Source organism: Eptesicus fuscus, chromosome 20 (assembly GCF_027574615.1).
Source record: "Eptesicus fuscus isolate TK198812 chromosome 20, DD_ASM_mEF_20220401, whole genome shotgun sequence".
Taxonomy (NCBI): domain Eukaryota; kingdom Metazoa; phylum Chordata; class Mammalia; order Chiroptera; family Vespertilionidae; genus Eptesicus; species Eptesicus fuscus.
The window spans coordinates 3068884-3087025 of record NC_072492.1 but is presented as its reverse complement, the minus strand read 5'-3'; the positions used below and the strand labels follow the sequence as shown (position 1 = coordinate 3087025).

Here is an 18142-nt window from a genome sequence, read left to right as displayed (position 1 = left end):
TGTCTACCTGGAAGCTCAGTGCAGACTAGAGTCTTCTCCTCCCGCCCTCCCTGTATTAAATTCCTTTCTGCTTCACTAGCTAGAGTGATTCCTGATATTTGAAAATTAATTGAGATATACTCTTTATACAGAAAAAGCCTAAGTGGGCAAAAATTTGTAAAAGAATTTCACTGTATCGTTTTTTAATAATTTAATCCAAATTAAGCTAGATGCCCATCAATAGAGGTGTGTTTAAATAAATAGTTGCATATAATATAGCCTTAAAAATGAATTATTTTCCCAAATACTGAAACTTAAAGATGTCTTTGATAGAGTCTTTCATTCATTAAACAAATATTTATTGAGCTTCCTCTATATAACTATGTGCTAGCCAGTGTTATAGGCGAGAGATATACTAGCAAGCAAACCAGATAAAAATCTGACCTTAAGGATTATATTTCAATGACAAAGTGAAATGAGCCAGTATCTGAATAATGTGTAGTGTATAGTATATTCCAATTTACAAAACTTTCTCTCCCTATACACACACACACACACACACACACACATACACACGCATACTTTTATGCTAAAAAAAAATCTAGAAGGGTATACAATAAGCCATAAATGGTGGTTATTTCTGGGTCCCTTTACTACTACTACTACTACTACTACTACTACTACTATTTTAATCCTCACCAGAAGATTTTTTCATCTTTTTTTTTTTTTTTTAGAGAGAGTGGAAGGGAGGGAGGAGAAACAGAGAGAGAAAGAAACATTGATGCCCGGGCTGTTTGGCTCAGTGGATAGAGCAGGATAGAGCATCAGCCTGTGGACTGAAGGGTCCTAGGTTCAATTCCAGTCAAGGGCACATGCCAGGGTTGCAGGCTCGATCGATCCCCAGTAGAAGATGTGCAGGAGGCAGCCGATCAATGATTCTCTGTCATCATTGATGTTTCCCTCTCTCTCTTTCCTTTCCTCTATGAAATCAACAAAAATAAATTTTAAAGAAATGAAACATCGACCTGAGAGACACATCGATTGGTTGCCTCCTGAATGCACCGCAACTGAGGTACATGCCCTTGACCCGGAATCAAACCAATGACCCTTCGGACTGCAGCTCAAGGCTTTAACCATGGAACCAAACTGGCCAGTGCAGTCTGGCTGGCGTGGCTCAGTGTTTGAGTGTAGACCTATGAACCAGGAGGTCACTGTTTCATTCCCAGTCAGGGCACACTCCTGGGCTGTGGGCTTGATCCCCCATAGGGGACATGCAGAAGGCAGCTGATCAATGATTAAATAGATTTGATGATTATCAAAGTATAAATAATTGTTTCATTTGGTTTTATATAAAAGATGGTGGAATATACCTTAAAAGGCAAACAGTAAAACAAACAAACAAACAAAAACACCTTAAAAGATCCCAAACAATATGCATAGCTACCAAGGACACCAGGAAAGGGTACCTGTTAATGACAGCATCGATCTTAGTGCAGGAGAAGCAGAGTGCTGAATGTTATTTATCACATCAAAAGCCCTGATCTTAAACAGGAAGGAACATATCCAAGCTCCTTTAATGAGGCCAGCATTATCCTAATTACAAAACCAGATAAAGATACTACAGAAAGAATTACAGGCCAACATCCCTGATGAACACAGATGTAAAATCCTCAACAAAATATTAGCAAATCAGATCCAGCAATATATTAAAAAGATCATACACCATGATCAAGTGGGATTTATTTCAGGGATACAAGGCTGGTACAATATTCAATAAACAATGCAAATCAATAAACGTGATACATCACATAAACAAATTGAAAGTAAAAAATCTCATGATCATAACAAGTAGATGCAGAAAAAGCATTTGACAAATTCTAACACCCATTTTTGATAAAAACTCTCAGCAAAATGGGAATGGGAATATCTCAACATAATAAAGGCCATATATGACAAACTTACAGCCAACATCATACTCAATGGGCAAAAACTAAAACTATTTCCCCTAAGAATAGGAACAAGACAGGGATGTCTACTTTCACCACTCTTATTCAACATAGTTCTAAAAGTCCAACCACAGCAATGAGGCAAGAAAAAGAAGAAATAAAAGGCATCCAAATTGGAAAGGAGGAAGTAAAACTCTCATTATTCACAGATGACATGATATTGTATATAAAAAACCCTAAAGACTCTATGAAAATCTACTAGAGTTAATAAAGAAATTCAGCAATGTAGCAGAATATAAAATCAACATCCACAAATAGGTGTCTTTTTTATATACTTATAATGAATTCTCAGAAAGAGAAACTTTAAAAAAAATCCCATTTACCATGCCACAAAAAAGTAAGGTACTTAGGAATAAACTTAACCAAGGGGGTAAAAGACTTATACGTGGAAAACGACAGGACGGTGAAAATAGAGATAGAAGAAGCTATAAGCAAGTGGAAGAGTATTCCAGGTTCATGGACTGATATAATTAACATCATTAAATGTCCATGCTACCCAAGGCAAGCTACAGAGTCAATGCACTCTCTATTAAAATACCGACGGCATACTTCACAGATCTAGAACAAATATTCCAAAAACTTACATGAAATAAAAAAAAGACCCCAAATAGCTGCAGCAATTTTGAGAAAGAAAAACAAAGATGAAAAAAAAAAAGAAAGAAAGAAAGAAAAATAAAGATGGAGGAATCACAATACCAGATATCAAGTTATACTACAAAGCCACTGTACTCAAAACAGCCTGGTACTGGCACAAGAACAGGCATATAGATGAATGGAACAGAACGGAGACACCAATTAATATTTGGCAAAGGAGGCAAGAGCATACAGTGGAGTCAATACAGTCTCTTCAGTAAATGGTGTTGAGAAAATTGGACAGATACAAGGCAAAAAAAATGAAACTAGACCAGCAACATACACAAGAATAAACTCAAAATGAATAAAAAACTTAAATGTAAGTCAGGAAACCATAAAAATCCCAGAAGAAACCATAGGCAGCAAAATCTCAGACAGCTCTCGTAGCAATTTGTTCACAGATACATCTCCCAAGGCAAAGAAAACTAAGGAGAAATAAATAAATGGGACTACATAAAAATAAGAAGCTTCTGCACAGCAAAAGAAACCATCAACATGAAAAGGGAGCCCACTATATGGGAAAATATATTTGGCAATGATACATCTGATAAAGGGTTAATATCCAAAATATATAAGGAACTCAAAAACTTAATAAAAGGAAGACAAACAATCCAATTGAAAAATGGGCAAAGGTCCTAAATAGACACTTCTCCAAAAGGACATACAGATGGCCAAGAAACATATGAAAAAATGCTCAAAGTCACTGATCATCAGAGAGATGCAAATTAAAATAACAATGAGGTATCACCTCACACCTGTCAGAATGGCTACCGTCAACAAATGACAAGTGCTGGTGAGGATATGGAGAAAAGGGAACCCTCATGCACTGCTGGTGGGAATGCAGACTGGTGTAGCTACTGTGGAAAACAGTATGGAGTTTCCCAAAAAAATTAAATATGGAGCTGCCATTTGACCCAGTGATCCCACTTCAGTGAATATATCCTAAGAGACCCGAAAAACCAAATAGAAAGAATGTACTGGTATGCACCCCTATGTTCATAGCAGCATAATTTACAATAGCTAAGATCTGGAAACAGCCAAGTGCCCATCAGCAGATGAGTGGATAAAAAAGCTGTGGTACATTTACACCATGGAACACCATGCAGCCGTAAAAAAGAAGGATCTTGTACCCTTTGAGATAGCATGGAGGGACCTGGAGAGTATCATGCTAAGTGAAATAAGTCAGTCAGAGAAAGACAAGTATCACATGATCCCACTCATATGTGGAATCTAAGTAACAAAATAAAATGATGAACAGAGAGCATCCAGAGCCATGGAAGCATGAACAGAGTGCGGAATCTCAGAGGGAAGGCAGGGGAGGTGGGGGGTGGGGGGAGCTAATCAACCAAAGACCTGGTATGGACATATGCATGGCCCCTGGACACAGACAACAGGGTGCTGAAGGCCTGGGGCAGGGGGTGGGGTGGGCTGCAGGGGGTCAGGGGTCAATGGGGGAAAATGGAGGACATATGTAATACTGTCAACAATAAAGAATTATTTTTTAAAAAGTGTTTTTAAAAATAAATAAAAATAAGAAAACATATATAAAAGAAAAAGCCCTGGTCTTAGAAAATGTCAAGAAGCTTTGGTCTAAAACCATCAGAAGACAGCACAGATGGCAGGCTGCATCCAGAGAGCTCTTTAGAATTTATAAATTGTAAACATTCTTTCTGAGGGCATTTTAGAAAAAACAATTCTTTGAGAAAAACATCTAGTTCAATGTTCATTTCTAGTAAAAATTACAATCTTCATTTAACTGAAAACTTCCAAAGTTTCTTCTTACGGGGAAAAAAATTACCAAAATTGTATGAAGTTTATAGTGTCTCTCTTGGACCTTTATTAGGCATTAAAAGTGTACATTTTAATTAAAATTAAACTAGTATTGTCTGGCTGGCACAGCTCAGTGGTTGAGCATCGACCTATGAACCAGAAGATCATGGTTCGATGTGGATCGGGCACATGCCCAGGTTGTGAGTGTGCAGGAGGCAGCCGATAAATGATTCTCTCTCTCTCCCTCTTCCTTTCTCTCTGAAATCCAAAAAATTATATTAAAAAAAAGAAAGTTAAACTATTATTATTTTAGGTTTATTAAAAATGTTTAACCTGCCTCAAAAAATAAACCAATTGGTTTTTACTCCCTTTTGTTGCTCGTGTAGAAGACACTGATATTACACGCTGACACAGACCACCACCCACACGCAATCCTCTTCTAATACCTGCATTGGAGACACGGCGGCCGCCGGGGCCGTCCTCACTGGAATTCCGCTCAAGGGGCTTCTGGGGGGCTTATGGACAGAAACATTCTGTCCAGCTCCACCTGCAAGAGATGGGAACATTGATGTGTGGTGAGTTCGAAATCGCAAATAGTAGTTCCTGATTTGTTACCTTTTTGGCAACTAAAAATGTACGCCATGCTGTTTATAAAGTATTATGTATACTCTTTTCTCCTTTCCCCTGTGGACGAGTGTTGAACTGGAGAGTGAGAGGGGAGGAATGAAATGAACTAAGTGGTGTTGGTCTTAGATACAGGACAATGAGGAACAGGAAAATTCTTGCATAAACCACTATTAATTCACTTCCCATCTGCATAGACTGAATGTAGTCACTGGAATTTCATATCTTTCAACATTTGTAGTCTAATCTTAATCTAACTTAGCTGCAAACTATTTTAACAGAAATAATTAGGAACATCCTAAGATCAGCCATTACTCCAGTCTTCCAAAACAATAAGCATATTTGTTGAGTCAAGTGAAGAAATACATTGTCATTTTGGACAGATGCACATTTGGTTTTTCTATTTATTATATTTATGTGTATAGAGAAGATAGATACACATTTTTCTTATATGTGGATAACAATGGATAAAGGTGATATTTCCAGAAAGAGGTGGGCTGTACTAAGATCAGGAATGACAGATCGCATGGGTGGTTGCATGTAAGACAAGACCAGGTGCAGGAAAGTCCATCTGCGTGTTGCAGGATGAGGTGGGCCAGGGCACCAACCAGAGTACCAACCCCAAGGAGCAATGCCTCCCTTCCTAGGAGGTGAAGGCTCTGGCCGGCCTCAGACCACAGAAGGCAAATAAAACAGCAGTGACCTGATTTTTATGGACAGAGCGGCAAAGGAAGGTGGCGAGGCAGGAGCAGGCGAGGAGGAAGTGGGGAGGGAGACTGCCCAGGGCCAGCTCACTGCAGCTGCAGCACGTCTCTTGTGTACAGAGGCTTCCTGTGGAATTATCTAGAAGAAACCCTTGTGGATGTAACAATTTGGGGTCAGTGTGGAGTAGAGACAGGCTTGATATTTGGGGCCTTGGTCTGAATTGAGTTTTGCTTATAAAACAAAACGATTAAATACCTGGGTGTCCCAAGTCAAAGGACTTGATAAGGGACTTCACGGTGGTTGCGGGCTCCAAAGGTGCTGCGGAGGCTCTGCTGACAAAGACGCCGGGCCAGCAGCTGGGGGCGTTGGCCTCGGGCTCCGACTCGGCAGGCACAGGTCTGCACGGCAAAGAGCGAGTCAGTCGCAAAGGTGGCGGGTGTTCATGGGGAAATTCGCGGGTGGGAACAGAACAGATGTGGAGGAAATACACGGATCTGGAAGGAGAGCCCACATTTAAAATCCTGTTTTGCATCAGCTTTGTGTCTTTGGAAATAATGTAGGTGTTTTCTTGGGAATGGCCAGAAATAGAATTTTAATATGTAGAAATAAAAAAATGTGAGTCTATTCTGCAAACTGTAAAAACAAACAAACACAAATATTATCCTATATAATAAAAGGCCAACGCCCATAATGCCATAACGACCAGAATGACTGATCAACCAGCTGCTATGAGGTGCACTGACCACCTCTCGGTTCCTCCCCCGAGCCCGCAGGCTCCAATCGCTGGATGGCCAATGGGGAACCATGGGAACTGGGGTGGGTGGCAGCGGGGCGGGACTGGGGACTGGCAAGTGGGCAGAACGGCCGGCCGGAGCAGGACTGGGGACTGGTGAGCGGGTGGAAGGCAGACCTCTTGGTCCCTCCCTCCAGCCCACAGGCTCCCATCGCTGGATGGCGAATGGGGAACCACGGAGAACCGGGGTGGGTGGCAGCGGGGCGGGACTGGGGGCTGGCGAGCAGGCGAAAGATGGCCCTGATCACAGGCTAGGCCTAGGGACCCTACCCATGCACAATTGCGTGCGTTGGGCCTCTAGTTCATCATAAATACTTAGTTTTACCGTCCATGGTGACGACAGTAAATTGGCTTGTCCATGTGTCCCAAACCCCTCCTGGCCCACAAAGATTGGGGAGATGACACGTCAGGACTCCCTGCAACTAGGATTTCAGATGTGATCTCGGGTCCACCAGTCGGCAAGATGTGGCCTGGCCTGGAGTGGACGGCGCTGGGGAAGAGGGACAGGAGTCCTCGGGCTGAGACAGGCTGCAGCAAAGGCGAGCTGCTTGCTGCTCTGTAGAGGCAGCGTTTGGCCTTCCAGGTAGACTCCCCACGCTAGGGCTCCCCACGCTAGGGCTCCCCTTCATGGTGAGGTAGCAACGCCCTGGTCGCTCCGTCCTGCGCTGTGACTTTGGGGAGTTGTCCCTGGGAGCTCAGCTAGAATCTGTGTCTCAGCCTCCCAACAATCCTGCAAGCCATTCAATACCTTCCTGCCTGACCAATAGACAACGATCTATTATTACAGCAGAGTCCTGACTCCTACACCATTTGCCCTGCAGGAGCCAGACGGAAATGGTATTCCAGAACAAGTAACACTGCGATTCTGCACGAGGCGAAGCTTCTACTCCCACCCAAGCTTTCCTGGCAAGTTTGAATGTGGTTTCTGAATTCGAGCACAGACTCATCGAAGTCTTTTAAAGATAGATCATCAGATTCAACCCTCGCACGCACGGCTTCCTCGCCCAGCGGATGTTAGCATGTCATTTAATCTCCCTGGGAAGGACCTGCAATTGCCTACTTTCCAGACCACGGCTCTTTTTATTGTGTCAAATTGTTTGAAAGATGATGACTAATTTATGGGAATGGCTCAAAAAGAATATTTCTAGTAGTATATTTTAATAAGGTCAGTGGCAGTTTAAAGTATTTACTTGCTGATCTTTTTAAAATGAATCTAGCTACTCATAAGCTTCTGCAATTGAATCTACTTGTGCTTAATTCTCAGAGCTTTCCTCTGCGGATATGCAATCAACGTGAACAGAATGAATTTAAGTGAAACAGAACTTAAAACACATCACACTGCTCTACACTTTCCTCTCTGCGTTCCCTTTTTTTGGGTGGAAAAAAAAATCAGTAAACTGATGACATCATTGCAAGAAAAGAGTAGACATTTCAGAAACTGGTAGGGGGTTGGGTTTAATTATTTTTTTATTGAATGAGCTTGGTTTCTTATTTTCCCCATTGTGTTACACAGTATAAAATTAGGTGGTGTACTAGTATATGCAGAAAGAGAATAACATCAGGTTAGGTATGAGCAGAAAAAATATCTCCTATCTCTGTCCCAGACATTCTCAGGCAGGTGAGAAACAAAGCGGGCCACCCTCGTACCCGTCCATTTAAATAACTCGTCCACTCATTAAGGTTTTAATTTGCATTTCTCTGATGATTAGTGACATTGAGCATCCTTTAATATGCCTCTTGGCCATCTGTATGTCCTCTTTGGAGAAGTGTCTATTTAGGTTGTTTGCCCATTTTTAAATGGTATCTCCTCACACCTGTCAGAACCAACAAACAAGTGCTGACAAGGATGTGGAGAAAAAGGAACCCTCATGCACTGCTGGTGGGAATGCAGTTTGGTGCAGCCACTGTGGAAAACTATATGGAGTTTCCTAAAAAAATTAAAATGGAACTGTCTTAGAACCCAGCAATTCCACTTCTGGGTAAATATCTGAAGAAAATAAAAAACAATTCAAAAGAATATGACCCCTATGTTCATTGCAGCATTAGTTTTTAAAAATATGTTTTTATTGATTTCAGAGAGGAAGGGAGAGGAAGAGATAGAAGCATCAATGATGAGAGAGAATCACTGATTGGCTGTCTTCTGCATGTCCCCTACTGGGGATCGAGCCCGCAGTCTGGGCATGTGCCCTTGACTGGAATCAAACCTGGGACCCTTTAGCCTGCAGGCCAATGCTCTACCCACTGAGCCAAACCAGCCAGGGCTGCAGCATTATTTACAATAGCCAAGCTATGGAAGCAACACAAGTGCCCATCAATACACGAGTGGATAAAAATGCTGTGGTGTATACATATACCAAAGAATATTACTCGGCATAAAAAAGAATGAAATCTTACCAGTTGTGACAGCATGGATGGACCTAGAGGGTATATGCTAAATGAAATAAGCCAGTCAGAGAAAGAAAATACCATAGAAGTTCACTTACATGTGGAATCTAATGAACAATATAAAGGAATAAACGAAACAGAAACATGCTCATAGATACAGAAAACAGACTGACAGTTGCCACAGGGGAGGAGGGTTGGGGGACTGGGTTAACAAGGTGAAGGGGTTGAGAAGTACAGATTAGCGGGTATAAAATATGGGGTTGTAAATTACAGCATAGGAAATATAGTCAACAACATTGTAATAACTATGTACGGTGCCAACTGAGTACTGGAAATATCAGGGGAACACTTTATAAAGTATATGATTGTCTAACCACTATACTGTACACCTGAAACTAATACAAAATAATACTGAATGTACACTGCAATTGAAAAAATTTTTAAATTAAAAATAAATACTTGCTACCAAAAGGTCTTGTAGAAACGTAGGGCACCCCTCCTAAAAGGAAGATCATTTAAAAAATTCATTTTTATTTCATTCCTTGATAATAAGAACAAAATAAAAATCCTACATCTACTGAAGTATTCCCTTCAATTATCCAAGTTTCTCTGTGATTCAAAACATCAAATGATAAGTCAGAAAAGTTGTTTAGACTCTATTAGAAAATTGCAAGGCTTCAAGAACAGTTCCCAGTCCTTGTGCCTTCAGAGAGCCAAAGACCCAACCAGTCTACAGGCTAGAACAATAAGAGTCAGTATGAGAAAACTCTGCAGGTTAAGTGGATTAGAGAAGCTACTGGTCTAAATACTAACCGTGTTACATAACAGTGGGGTGTGTGTGTGTGTGTGTGTGTGTGTGTATGTGCGTGCGCGCAAGCGCACACAGACTTACAAAGCCTGAATTGAAGAATAGTTATTAGTATTTTAATCATAAATAGGCTTGAAATTCATTACACCAGTCTGTCTTAGAATTATTTGGGCTCAACCAGTAACAACACCAGTAATAAATGAAGTACATTTGACTCCTGATCATGGGTTTGAATTGCACAGGTCCAGTTAGACATGAATTAGTTTCAATAATACAGAGAAAAGTATGTCTAAAGAAAAATATATTTTCTCCTTATGACTTTCTTAATAATTTTTTCTCTAGCTTTACTTTATTGTTAGAACACAGTATATAATAATACCTACACATACAAAAGATTTGTTAATCGACTGTTTATGTTATTGGTAGGGCTTCCAGTCAACAGTAGGCTATGCGTAGTTAAGTTTTGAGGGAGTCGAATTATGCAGATTCTCAACTGTGCCCTAATACCAGTGTTGTTCAAGGGTTAACTGTATTACATTTCCACTGTTCCAAGGAAGAATGAGAACTCTATATTCTATAAAAGATATTAAGAAGCACTTAAACATAGAGACAGGTGTGTTACAGCAAATGCATTAAATGAGAAGTTGCAAGGTACCACTATTTGGGTAAACATTTGTTCAAGGCTAGCTGATGACTCCTAAGACAGATGTTAGGTTCTAAGGTCAACCCAAACCACCGAATACAGCTTACATGTTTTGTAAGTACAGCTGGATACAAATATACCACCTTCCAATTATCCTAATGCATTCGTTTTTTACAGCATTTAGCTTCTTTCTTCAGGTGCAACTTAGATGAAACGGCTGCCCTTGCTTAGGAGCCATGTTTAAAACAACAGTGAGGCGTGTTTCCATCCACCACCAGCAGGTGAAACTATGACAATAAGAATAACTTCCACAAGAAAATACATGTATGACATAACTCCACACTAAGTATCATATGTCTTAAAAACATTATCTAATTGAATTTCCACAAAACTCCGATATTTTATAAGAAAAATCTGACAAAGATAAAGCGGCTTGTCAATGGTGAATCTGGAATGCAAATCCGGCTGTGTGGCCATGTCTTTCTCAAATTTTTGATAATGCATGGGAGTCCTGGGAGAGGCATACAAGGGTTCTAAAAAGACTTTTGATGGCATTTCTTGTTTAAATTTATTTAACACTAGAAGCCTAATGCACGAAGATTTGTGCTAGAATGGGGCTTCCTTTCCCTGGCTGCCGGCACCACCTTTCCACTCTGGCCCAGCCCCAGAGCCACCTCTTTCCACCCAGGCCCCGCCTTCCCATGCTGTCCAGAGGCCCTGAGAGTCCGGGGGTGGGGCGGAATGCCTGCCCCCAGTCGTGTGGTGCCTGTGTATGCAAATTAACTGCCATCTTTGTTGGGTTAATTTGCATATCACTCCTCATTGGCTGGTGGGCGTAGCGGAGTGATGGTTAATTTGCGTGTTTCTCTTTTATTAGGTAAGATAGCCCTGGCCAGGCGGCTCAGTTGATTAAAGTGTCGTCCAGATATGCCAAGGTTGTGGGTTTGATCCCTGGTCAGGGCACAAGAACCAAATAAATGCATCAATAAGTGGAACAACAAATTGATGTTTCTCTTTCTCTCCCTTCCTCTGTCTCACTAAAATCAAGCAATAAATAAAAATTAAAAATAAAGAGGGTGTACCTTCCTCACTTAAAAAACATAAATTTATTTAACATATAGTTAAGAAAATACTAGCGATATTTATTTCGTTGCTCTTATTTTTATGCAGTAATATGCTCTTAGGAAGTGGCAATCCATACCTGAGAATGACAGACAGTTGTAGGTGAGGTCATCTGTTGCAGGAACACAGGCAGGAGACCATGGACCATGTCATCTACTCACTGACTGCTGGTCTACCTTACATATCTTTCATTATAATTTAAATATATATATACATATATATATATAATGTCTGTATCTTTCATTTTTTAAAATGTTACCTAATCTCTAATTCATTGTTTTCCCTGTTTGGTTATAGAACAGTCTATAAATATTGGTTTACTACAGCACTGAATTCCTCATAAAGGACACCACTTTGTGTTATCTATTTTGATCCAAGAACACATGAGTTCTTATAAGTAATTATTTTTAAGTTATTCAAAAGTTAACTATGGAAAATGTCATTGCCCCACTGCTACCTTCAAAACTGGAGCTGAATGACTGTAGAGACCAGTCATTCAATCACATGTCCACACAGTGCAGGCCTTTCTGAGGCTACAGACTGACATCCCAGGACTCGCTGCCACGCGCCCCGCTTCCCTCTAGATGCCTCGCCACCTGATGTTCTGCTCCTGCTATGTCCTGCCTTCAGGCCTTTGCTCACTCTATGCCGTGCCCAAAGTGCAATTTTCTCAAAATGTTTCTATTGTTATGCACTAAACAAACTAAAAGACGTTTGTAGCTCTAGAGTGAAGACAAATTAGTAAGTATTCAGTCTCTCAGGTGTCAAACAATGTCTTGATTTTCACTTTTGAATTTCAATATAAGCATACATATGACAATAAAAACAAACAGGGTAAGATGATAATCTACTAGTAAACACATGCATCTTAATCTCCAACCCCAACAATAAGAACCAAAGAAAGAGATCATAAAAATCCTCCGTCGGTATTGGACACTACGGAAAAATATCTACTTCCCCTAGGCTTTGAAGAATTTCTGCTACGTAGAGAATAAGGGGGAAAATATGGAAAGACAATATTAAGGGTTTATCCCCAATTCCATTTCAAAGAAAATAAAGTTATGGGAAAACCCTGCTCATGTCCCCTGTACCAGGGGCCACGGCTGGGCGCAGCACAGATGCCCGGACAGCGCGGGGCATTCTTCCTGCAGAGGATCAGTGATGTTAAGCTATGACTGTCCTAGGAGGCCGGGGATGGTTTATTCCAGGCACAAAGGGCAGAGCAAAAAGGGCCGATCGGGAGGAAAGCCATAGCACATCCTAAAACAACAGCAGGCCAAGTGAGACTAGGCCGAGCACGCTGGCTCCCGCCTTCCTTTGTCACCAAACAGAAGACACTGGGCACAGTGAATGTTTACCCGTGCGCACCTGTTTCTCTGTGCTTGTCTGAGCGCCTGGGTCTCTGACAGGTCACATAAACTTACCCAGTTTGAGACACACAAAGCTCCTTTAAAGGAGTCAGGCACAATCCACAGGCAAAATTAATGAAGAGAATAACTGAACTCAAGGGAGAACAGATGTTTATAAATTTACAACAGGAAACAGAGTTAGACACTTGATAGCATCTGCCTCAAGAACACAATGAAATTCAAGGAAATAATAAACTGAAAGGAAATAATTTAAAAATGATATCAGCAACTTAATAATTGCATTATAATATTTTAAAGTAGAACCAACTCCAGAGAAAAAGAAATGAGGACATATTGGGAAAATCTCTCTGAATATAGATGACATGACCAATGTAAGGTGGCATTTCAGTCAGTGGGCAAAGGACAATTTCCGCACACCTGGCTGTTGTGTGGAAGAAAAAGACCTCCACCTCACACCACTCAGCAAGGAAAGGAAGATAAAATGTGTGTGTGTAGAAAATAGATGAAGAAAATGTGATAGTCTATCTATACACAATTAGGGTGGGGGAAAATCCTAAACAGATACGAAGTCCAGTAAAGAAAAGCAGTAATGGAAAATACTGACAAACTATTACATAACAATATACAAATTTCCATGACAAAGATGATAAAGCCAAAATACCCAAACTGCAAGGGGATAAACACCCCCCACCCCATAAAACACTGGTTTATAAGCTGATAAGAGAAAAACAACCAGCATAAGTGTTAAACTAGCAATTCTCAAGAGAAAATGCAAATGGCTACCGTATGACAACATGCTCAGAGAAAGGTGAACTGAAGTACTAGAGAGAGAGAGAGCACCTTTTGCTCACCCTATTGGCAAGAATCAAGATGAATACTCTCTGCCGCTGCCAAGGCTGTGTGTAAAAAGGATTCTCATCAGGAATAATGTGTCCCCAGTCTCAGGTAAGCTATCGGCGCCGTCTATTAAAATGAAAGGTGTGCGTATTCTCTAATGCAGCAGTCACACTTTTGGGAACCCATCCTATCAAAATAAAACACAAGTCTAGAAGGCTACATGAATAAGGATGGTTACAGTATTATTTGGAAAGAAAAAACTAGAAAATATAATCTTGATGTTCATCAGTATGACAGTATTTGAATATTCTAGGGCACGTCCAACGTCTGGGATTCCATGCAGTTATGTCAACCTGGAAGGATGCCCACAATACATGCGCTAAGTGAAATGTGAACGTGCAGAGTAATGTACAGATACAATCCCATTTTTGTAAAAAATTTATCAATTAACCATATATGTGTATATTCACATGAGTAAAGTGGGAGGAAAGAAAAATATGTACTGTGACCACTGATTACCATAGAGGTTGGTACTAGAGGGCAAGAAAGTTTAATATTTTTCTTTATACATCTCCATCTTGTTACCAGTATACCTAAATATTACTTCATAAGAAGAAGTCCAATATATTAAAACACCAAAAGATCTGTTTTTAAATTTCAACAAAAACAAACAAATCTAGACTTCAAATTTTATGTGATATATTTTCCAATAGTTTTGCTTTAAAAAATAATTTATGTAAAATTAGTATTTTGCTCCTTGCTCTCTTCTTTTAATCATAAAATCATGTAATAACGACATTCATATTTAAAATGAGCCTCCTGACTATAACTTGTATTGGAAGTCCAGCTTGCTACCTCAAATTCCAGCTAGTTGACGTGGCTTTGAGGTTCTGAAACTATGTGCACTAGAAAACTGAGAACAAATGACGTTAAAGGCCCTGCAGAAATGTGGTCAGTGATTTTAAAAAATCAGGCAACAGACTCTTCTAAATAGTAACATTTATTTAGCACTTCATAAACGCTTACATATAAAAATATCCAACAGACCCCAGAGTAAGGACAGAGCAACACATAGGGAGCAAACACAGCTGGGCATTTTAAGTTGAAGTTGAACTTGTCTTGCTGTTTAATGTGAGGACACTCGGCAAATGGGTTTTCTCTCATTCGAAGAATCCTCAATCTGAGGTAAGCTCTCCCAATAGATAAGTTTCTACCCAGCAGGTCTCCAGTGTGACTCCCACAGCATCTTCCTGAGTTAAAGAGGATCCTGTTCCCGGTTTTCCTTGGCTCAGAAGCAACCCCCGTCTTCTCCTGTGGATAAGGTAGCTGCTAACGACCCAACACGTCTGGACTGTACACTAGTTCCGCACGTGAGAACTGCAGGTAGGATTTGCTGAACGGGTACAGATCTTCGCAAACGTATGTACTTCCCAACGTTTAAATTCACACTTTGAACTCTACGCTTCTGGATTTTAAAAGTCTTTAAGTTTCCAGGGTAAGTTTTATTCATGAGGCTTTGGTTGTAGTTGTTTTCAATTAGATTCCAATTAGCATTGTCACCGCATTAAGCTACTGGCTTAACTACGCCCTTTATTACCAACCAAACATCGACTTCTGTTGAGCCCAGCAGGGAATATTGGAAATCAAACCGGAATTTGTGGGTGGCTTGTTTCAGATGCGGCAACGAAGTCAGACCCCGGCCTGCTCCGCGCGGGAGCCTTGCTGTAAGGAAAGCAGGACTAACTTTTCCAGAGTGAGCTGTCACACAGATGGTTCCTCGCTTGCCTTAAATAGTGTTAATCCCAAGATTATCGGGCACCATATCCAAAGGAAGCAAAAGGTAAACTCCCCAGGGCGCACACGCCTCACGCCTGGCTCCTCGCGTGCACCGGCCCCTGCACTGGCCAGGCCACTGCTCCCTAAACACTCCTGCGCATCGAGTGCTTTTCACAACAGACTCGTCCTTCGGTCTTTGTGTGTGTGTTTTCAGAATTTCATTTTATGCTTCAAATAAAAGACTGCTGAATCTTCCGAGAAAAAGAGAAAAAAAGAGGGAAGAATCATCTTTGTGTAATGAGTTGACTCCAAAAATGTAGAAAAAAGGTAAAGAGACTTGACTGCAACGATTGCGTGTGAGAAACTGTGGGTGCTACAAGGACACAGCGGGCTCTATAAAGAGGTAATTTCTCCTCTACATTACTCCCCCTTTCACAGAGCAATGGCTGCCGTTTCCCATCCTGGCAGGGCTGGTCTGTCTTCCATCAATGCTCTGCTAGCTGACAGAGACCATGGAGCTGTGGAAATAGAAATGGGAGGGGAGAGGCTGGTAAAGGAGCTGCTTGATGCAATGACCTCAGTCTACAAGTAAGTATCCCAGCTGACGCTGTCCCACGGGAAGGCTAATATCCAGAGCAGGCCTGGCCTGCTTGAGTTCCTAGTTCCAACACTCCTGGAAGTCAGAAGGCTTCACAGGGAAAATGCTAAAGACTTCCAAATGCCATTATGAGGCTCCTCCGCTCGCCCTTCACCCACAGACGGCTGTGCGGGGAGGCAGAGATGCCCAGGATAACGAAGTCAGGCTCTCTGAAAGTCACAGTGACGCCTGCTTCCCTCTACTGTCCGAGTCACGGCCGAAGAAGAAAAAGAGAAAAAGATTTCTTTTCTTATTACAGCATAAAAATCGGAGAGGCCTAGGGGAAGCTCCTGTCCACACGTTCCAAAGCAAATCTGTAAAGACGGGGAACAGGGAAGCAGACAGCTGTTTAGAATCACTGGCTGCGCGTCTAATGCCATAAACGCAAATTTAAGCTGTGAAAAAATAAGTAGTCCAGAGGGAAAGAATTAAGCTCGTTGGGGTACCAGAGGACCTGCTTCCACACTGACCGAGTAAAATGCCGGAGGCTCCTGCCAATCAAAAGTACTAATGTGAGGCCTGCTCAGAAACTGCTCAGGACTCTCCCTGGGAACTGGTCCCCTTCCCCCAGAGCAGGGATGCTGCATCGAAGCATCTGCAGCAAGAGAGCTGGAAAGATAACTAAGTGACAGGAATCTGTAGCTTCCTTTCAGTGGCAACCGCAGAGCCCTGGGAGAGCAGCTGTGACGCATTCAGCTGTAACAGCAACACAAAGGGCGGCACAGGCACACGGCTGACATCCGGGCACAACACGGGCGCGCACACGCAGAGTTAAAAGCCAATCCCAGAGAGCCTGGCGGTGATGTGCAGCCATACTGCTCACAGAGAGGGGACGACACGAGAACAGTGGAACAAGCTACGTGGTACACACACACTGAATCGTAGACAGGCTGTTTTAGAAACGGACAGTTAATTGGGCACAGATGTTTAGTGTGTTTCATTCTCTCTTTTGGAGACATCTGGCATGGGTGCTTACTGGTGTCTTATGATACACAGCAAGAACCGAGGAAGTCACCCGAAAACCAATGGTCTCTGCTGAGGAAACCCCTGGGCCTCCCCTGCTGCTGTCTGAGAGGCCCGTGTCACGTGCTGCCCATCAACAAGGACTTCCTGTAGAAACACTGCGTGTGGCCCATCAAGTCCTTAAGGTCTGCCAGGCCCCCGGACTCACCGTTTCAGGAAAAAAGTTTGATGTTTTAATTTCAAAGAAAGTTTTCACTTCAGTGTCTTTCTCTTAATGGTTCAAAATTGAAAGAAGCCAGAGTTGAAATGTTATTTATTATCTTTCATCCATTAATTTGTACATGTCCAGCAAAACATAGCACTTGCAGATCCATGAAAACTATCCTGGCTTTTCCAGTTTCTGGAAGAGAAAGATGAGGCCCACAGCCCAGCTGGACTATGGAAACGCCTCCGTGGCAAGGAGGGTCCAAGGACTGCGTGGGAGGCAGTGCTGCGGGCACCTGACTCTCAGCTGACCAATTCCTCTCAGGAAACAGCAGAGCCTACGGGGCCTTAAAAACGACCTGCTGTTACCTCCTCTCTTACAAGAGGAAGGAGCTGGGTCTGGGAAGGAAACCTTTCCAGCTGGTGGCGAAGAGGAGACTCGAACCTCATTTTCCCGTACACCTTAACATCAGTTATTCTGACTCTAAAAAATACCTCTGAAAACCTAATAGGACTGATGGTCACTAATGAGCTAAGTTTTCAAACTATCTAAAATACAAAATTATTTAATAGTCCACTTTGTCTTAGTTATTGAGTTCTTGGTAATAAATGCGAACTTAATTTGCCCTCCCGCTAGCCTAACCATCTTCCCTCAAATGCCTGTGTATGCCAATGAGGATGTAAACCCGCGAGTCCTGTGTTATGTTCAAGGTGCTTTCAGATGCTCTTACCTTCTCTTGGTCGCACTTGGAAGACCTCATCAGAGAGTTTTCTGCAAGTTCTTTGGCTGTGCCTGAACCAAAAATGACTTTGGAGTTCTCATTAGATGACTGTCAAAGTCAAATTGCCTTTCAGTCAAGAACCCATCAGTCAAGAAGGGAACACTA

The 18142-nt window shown here is 41.7% G+C and overlaps 1 protein-coding gene across 2 annotated transcripts in view; it reads right to left on the bottom strand.

Annotated features, from left to right (window-relative positions):
• SPECC1 (sperm antigen with calponin homology and coiled-coil domains 1) overlaps nt 1–18142 on the bottom strand; it is a 249879-nt gene that overhangs the window by 59478 nt on the left and 172259 nt on the right. For both annotated transcript variants that reach the window (XM_028132220.2, XM_028132223.2), the window contains 2 exons: nt 5973–6115; nt 4835–4935 (listed from right to left, as the gene is read on the bottom strand). In XM_028132220.2, the coding sequence (XP_027988021.2) occupies nt 4835–4935; nt 5973–6115 (244 nt within the window). The remainder of the gene's footprint in view (nt 1–4834; nt 4936–5972; nt 6116–18142) is intronic.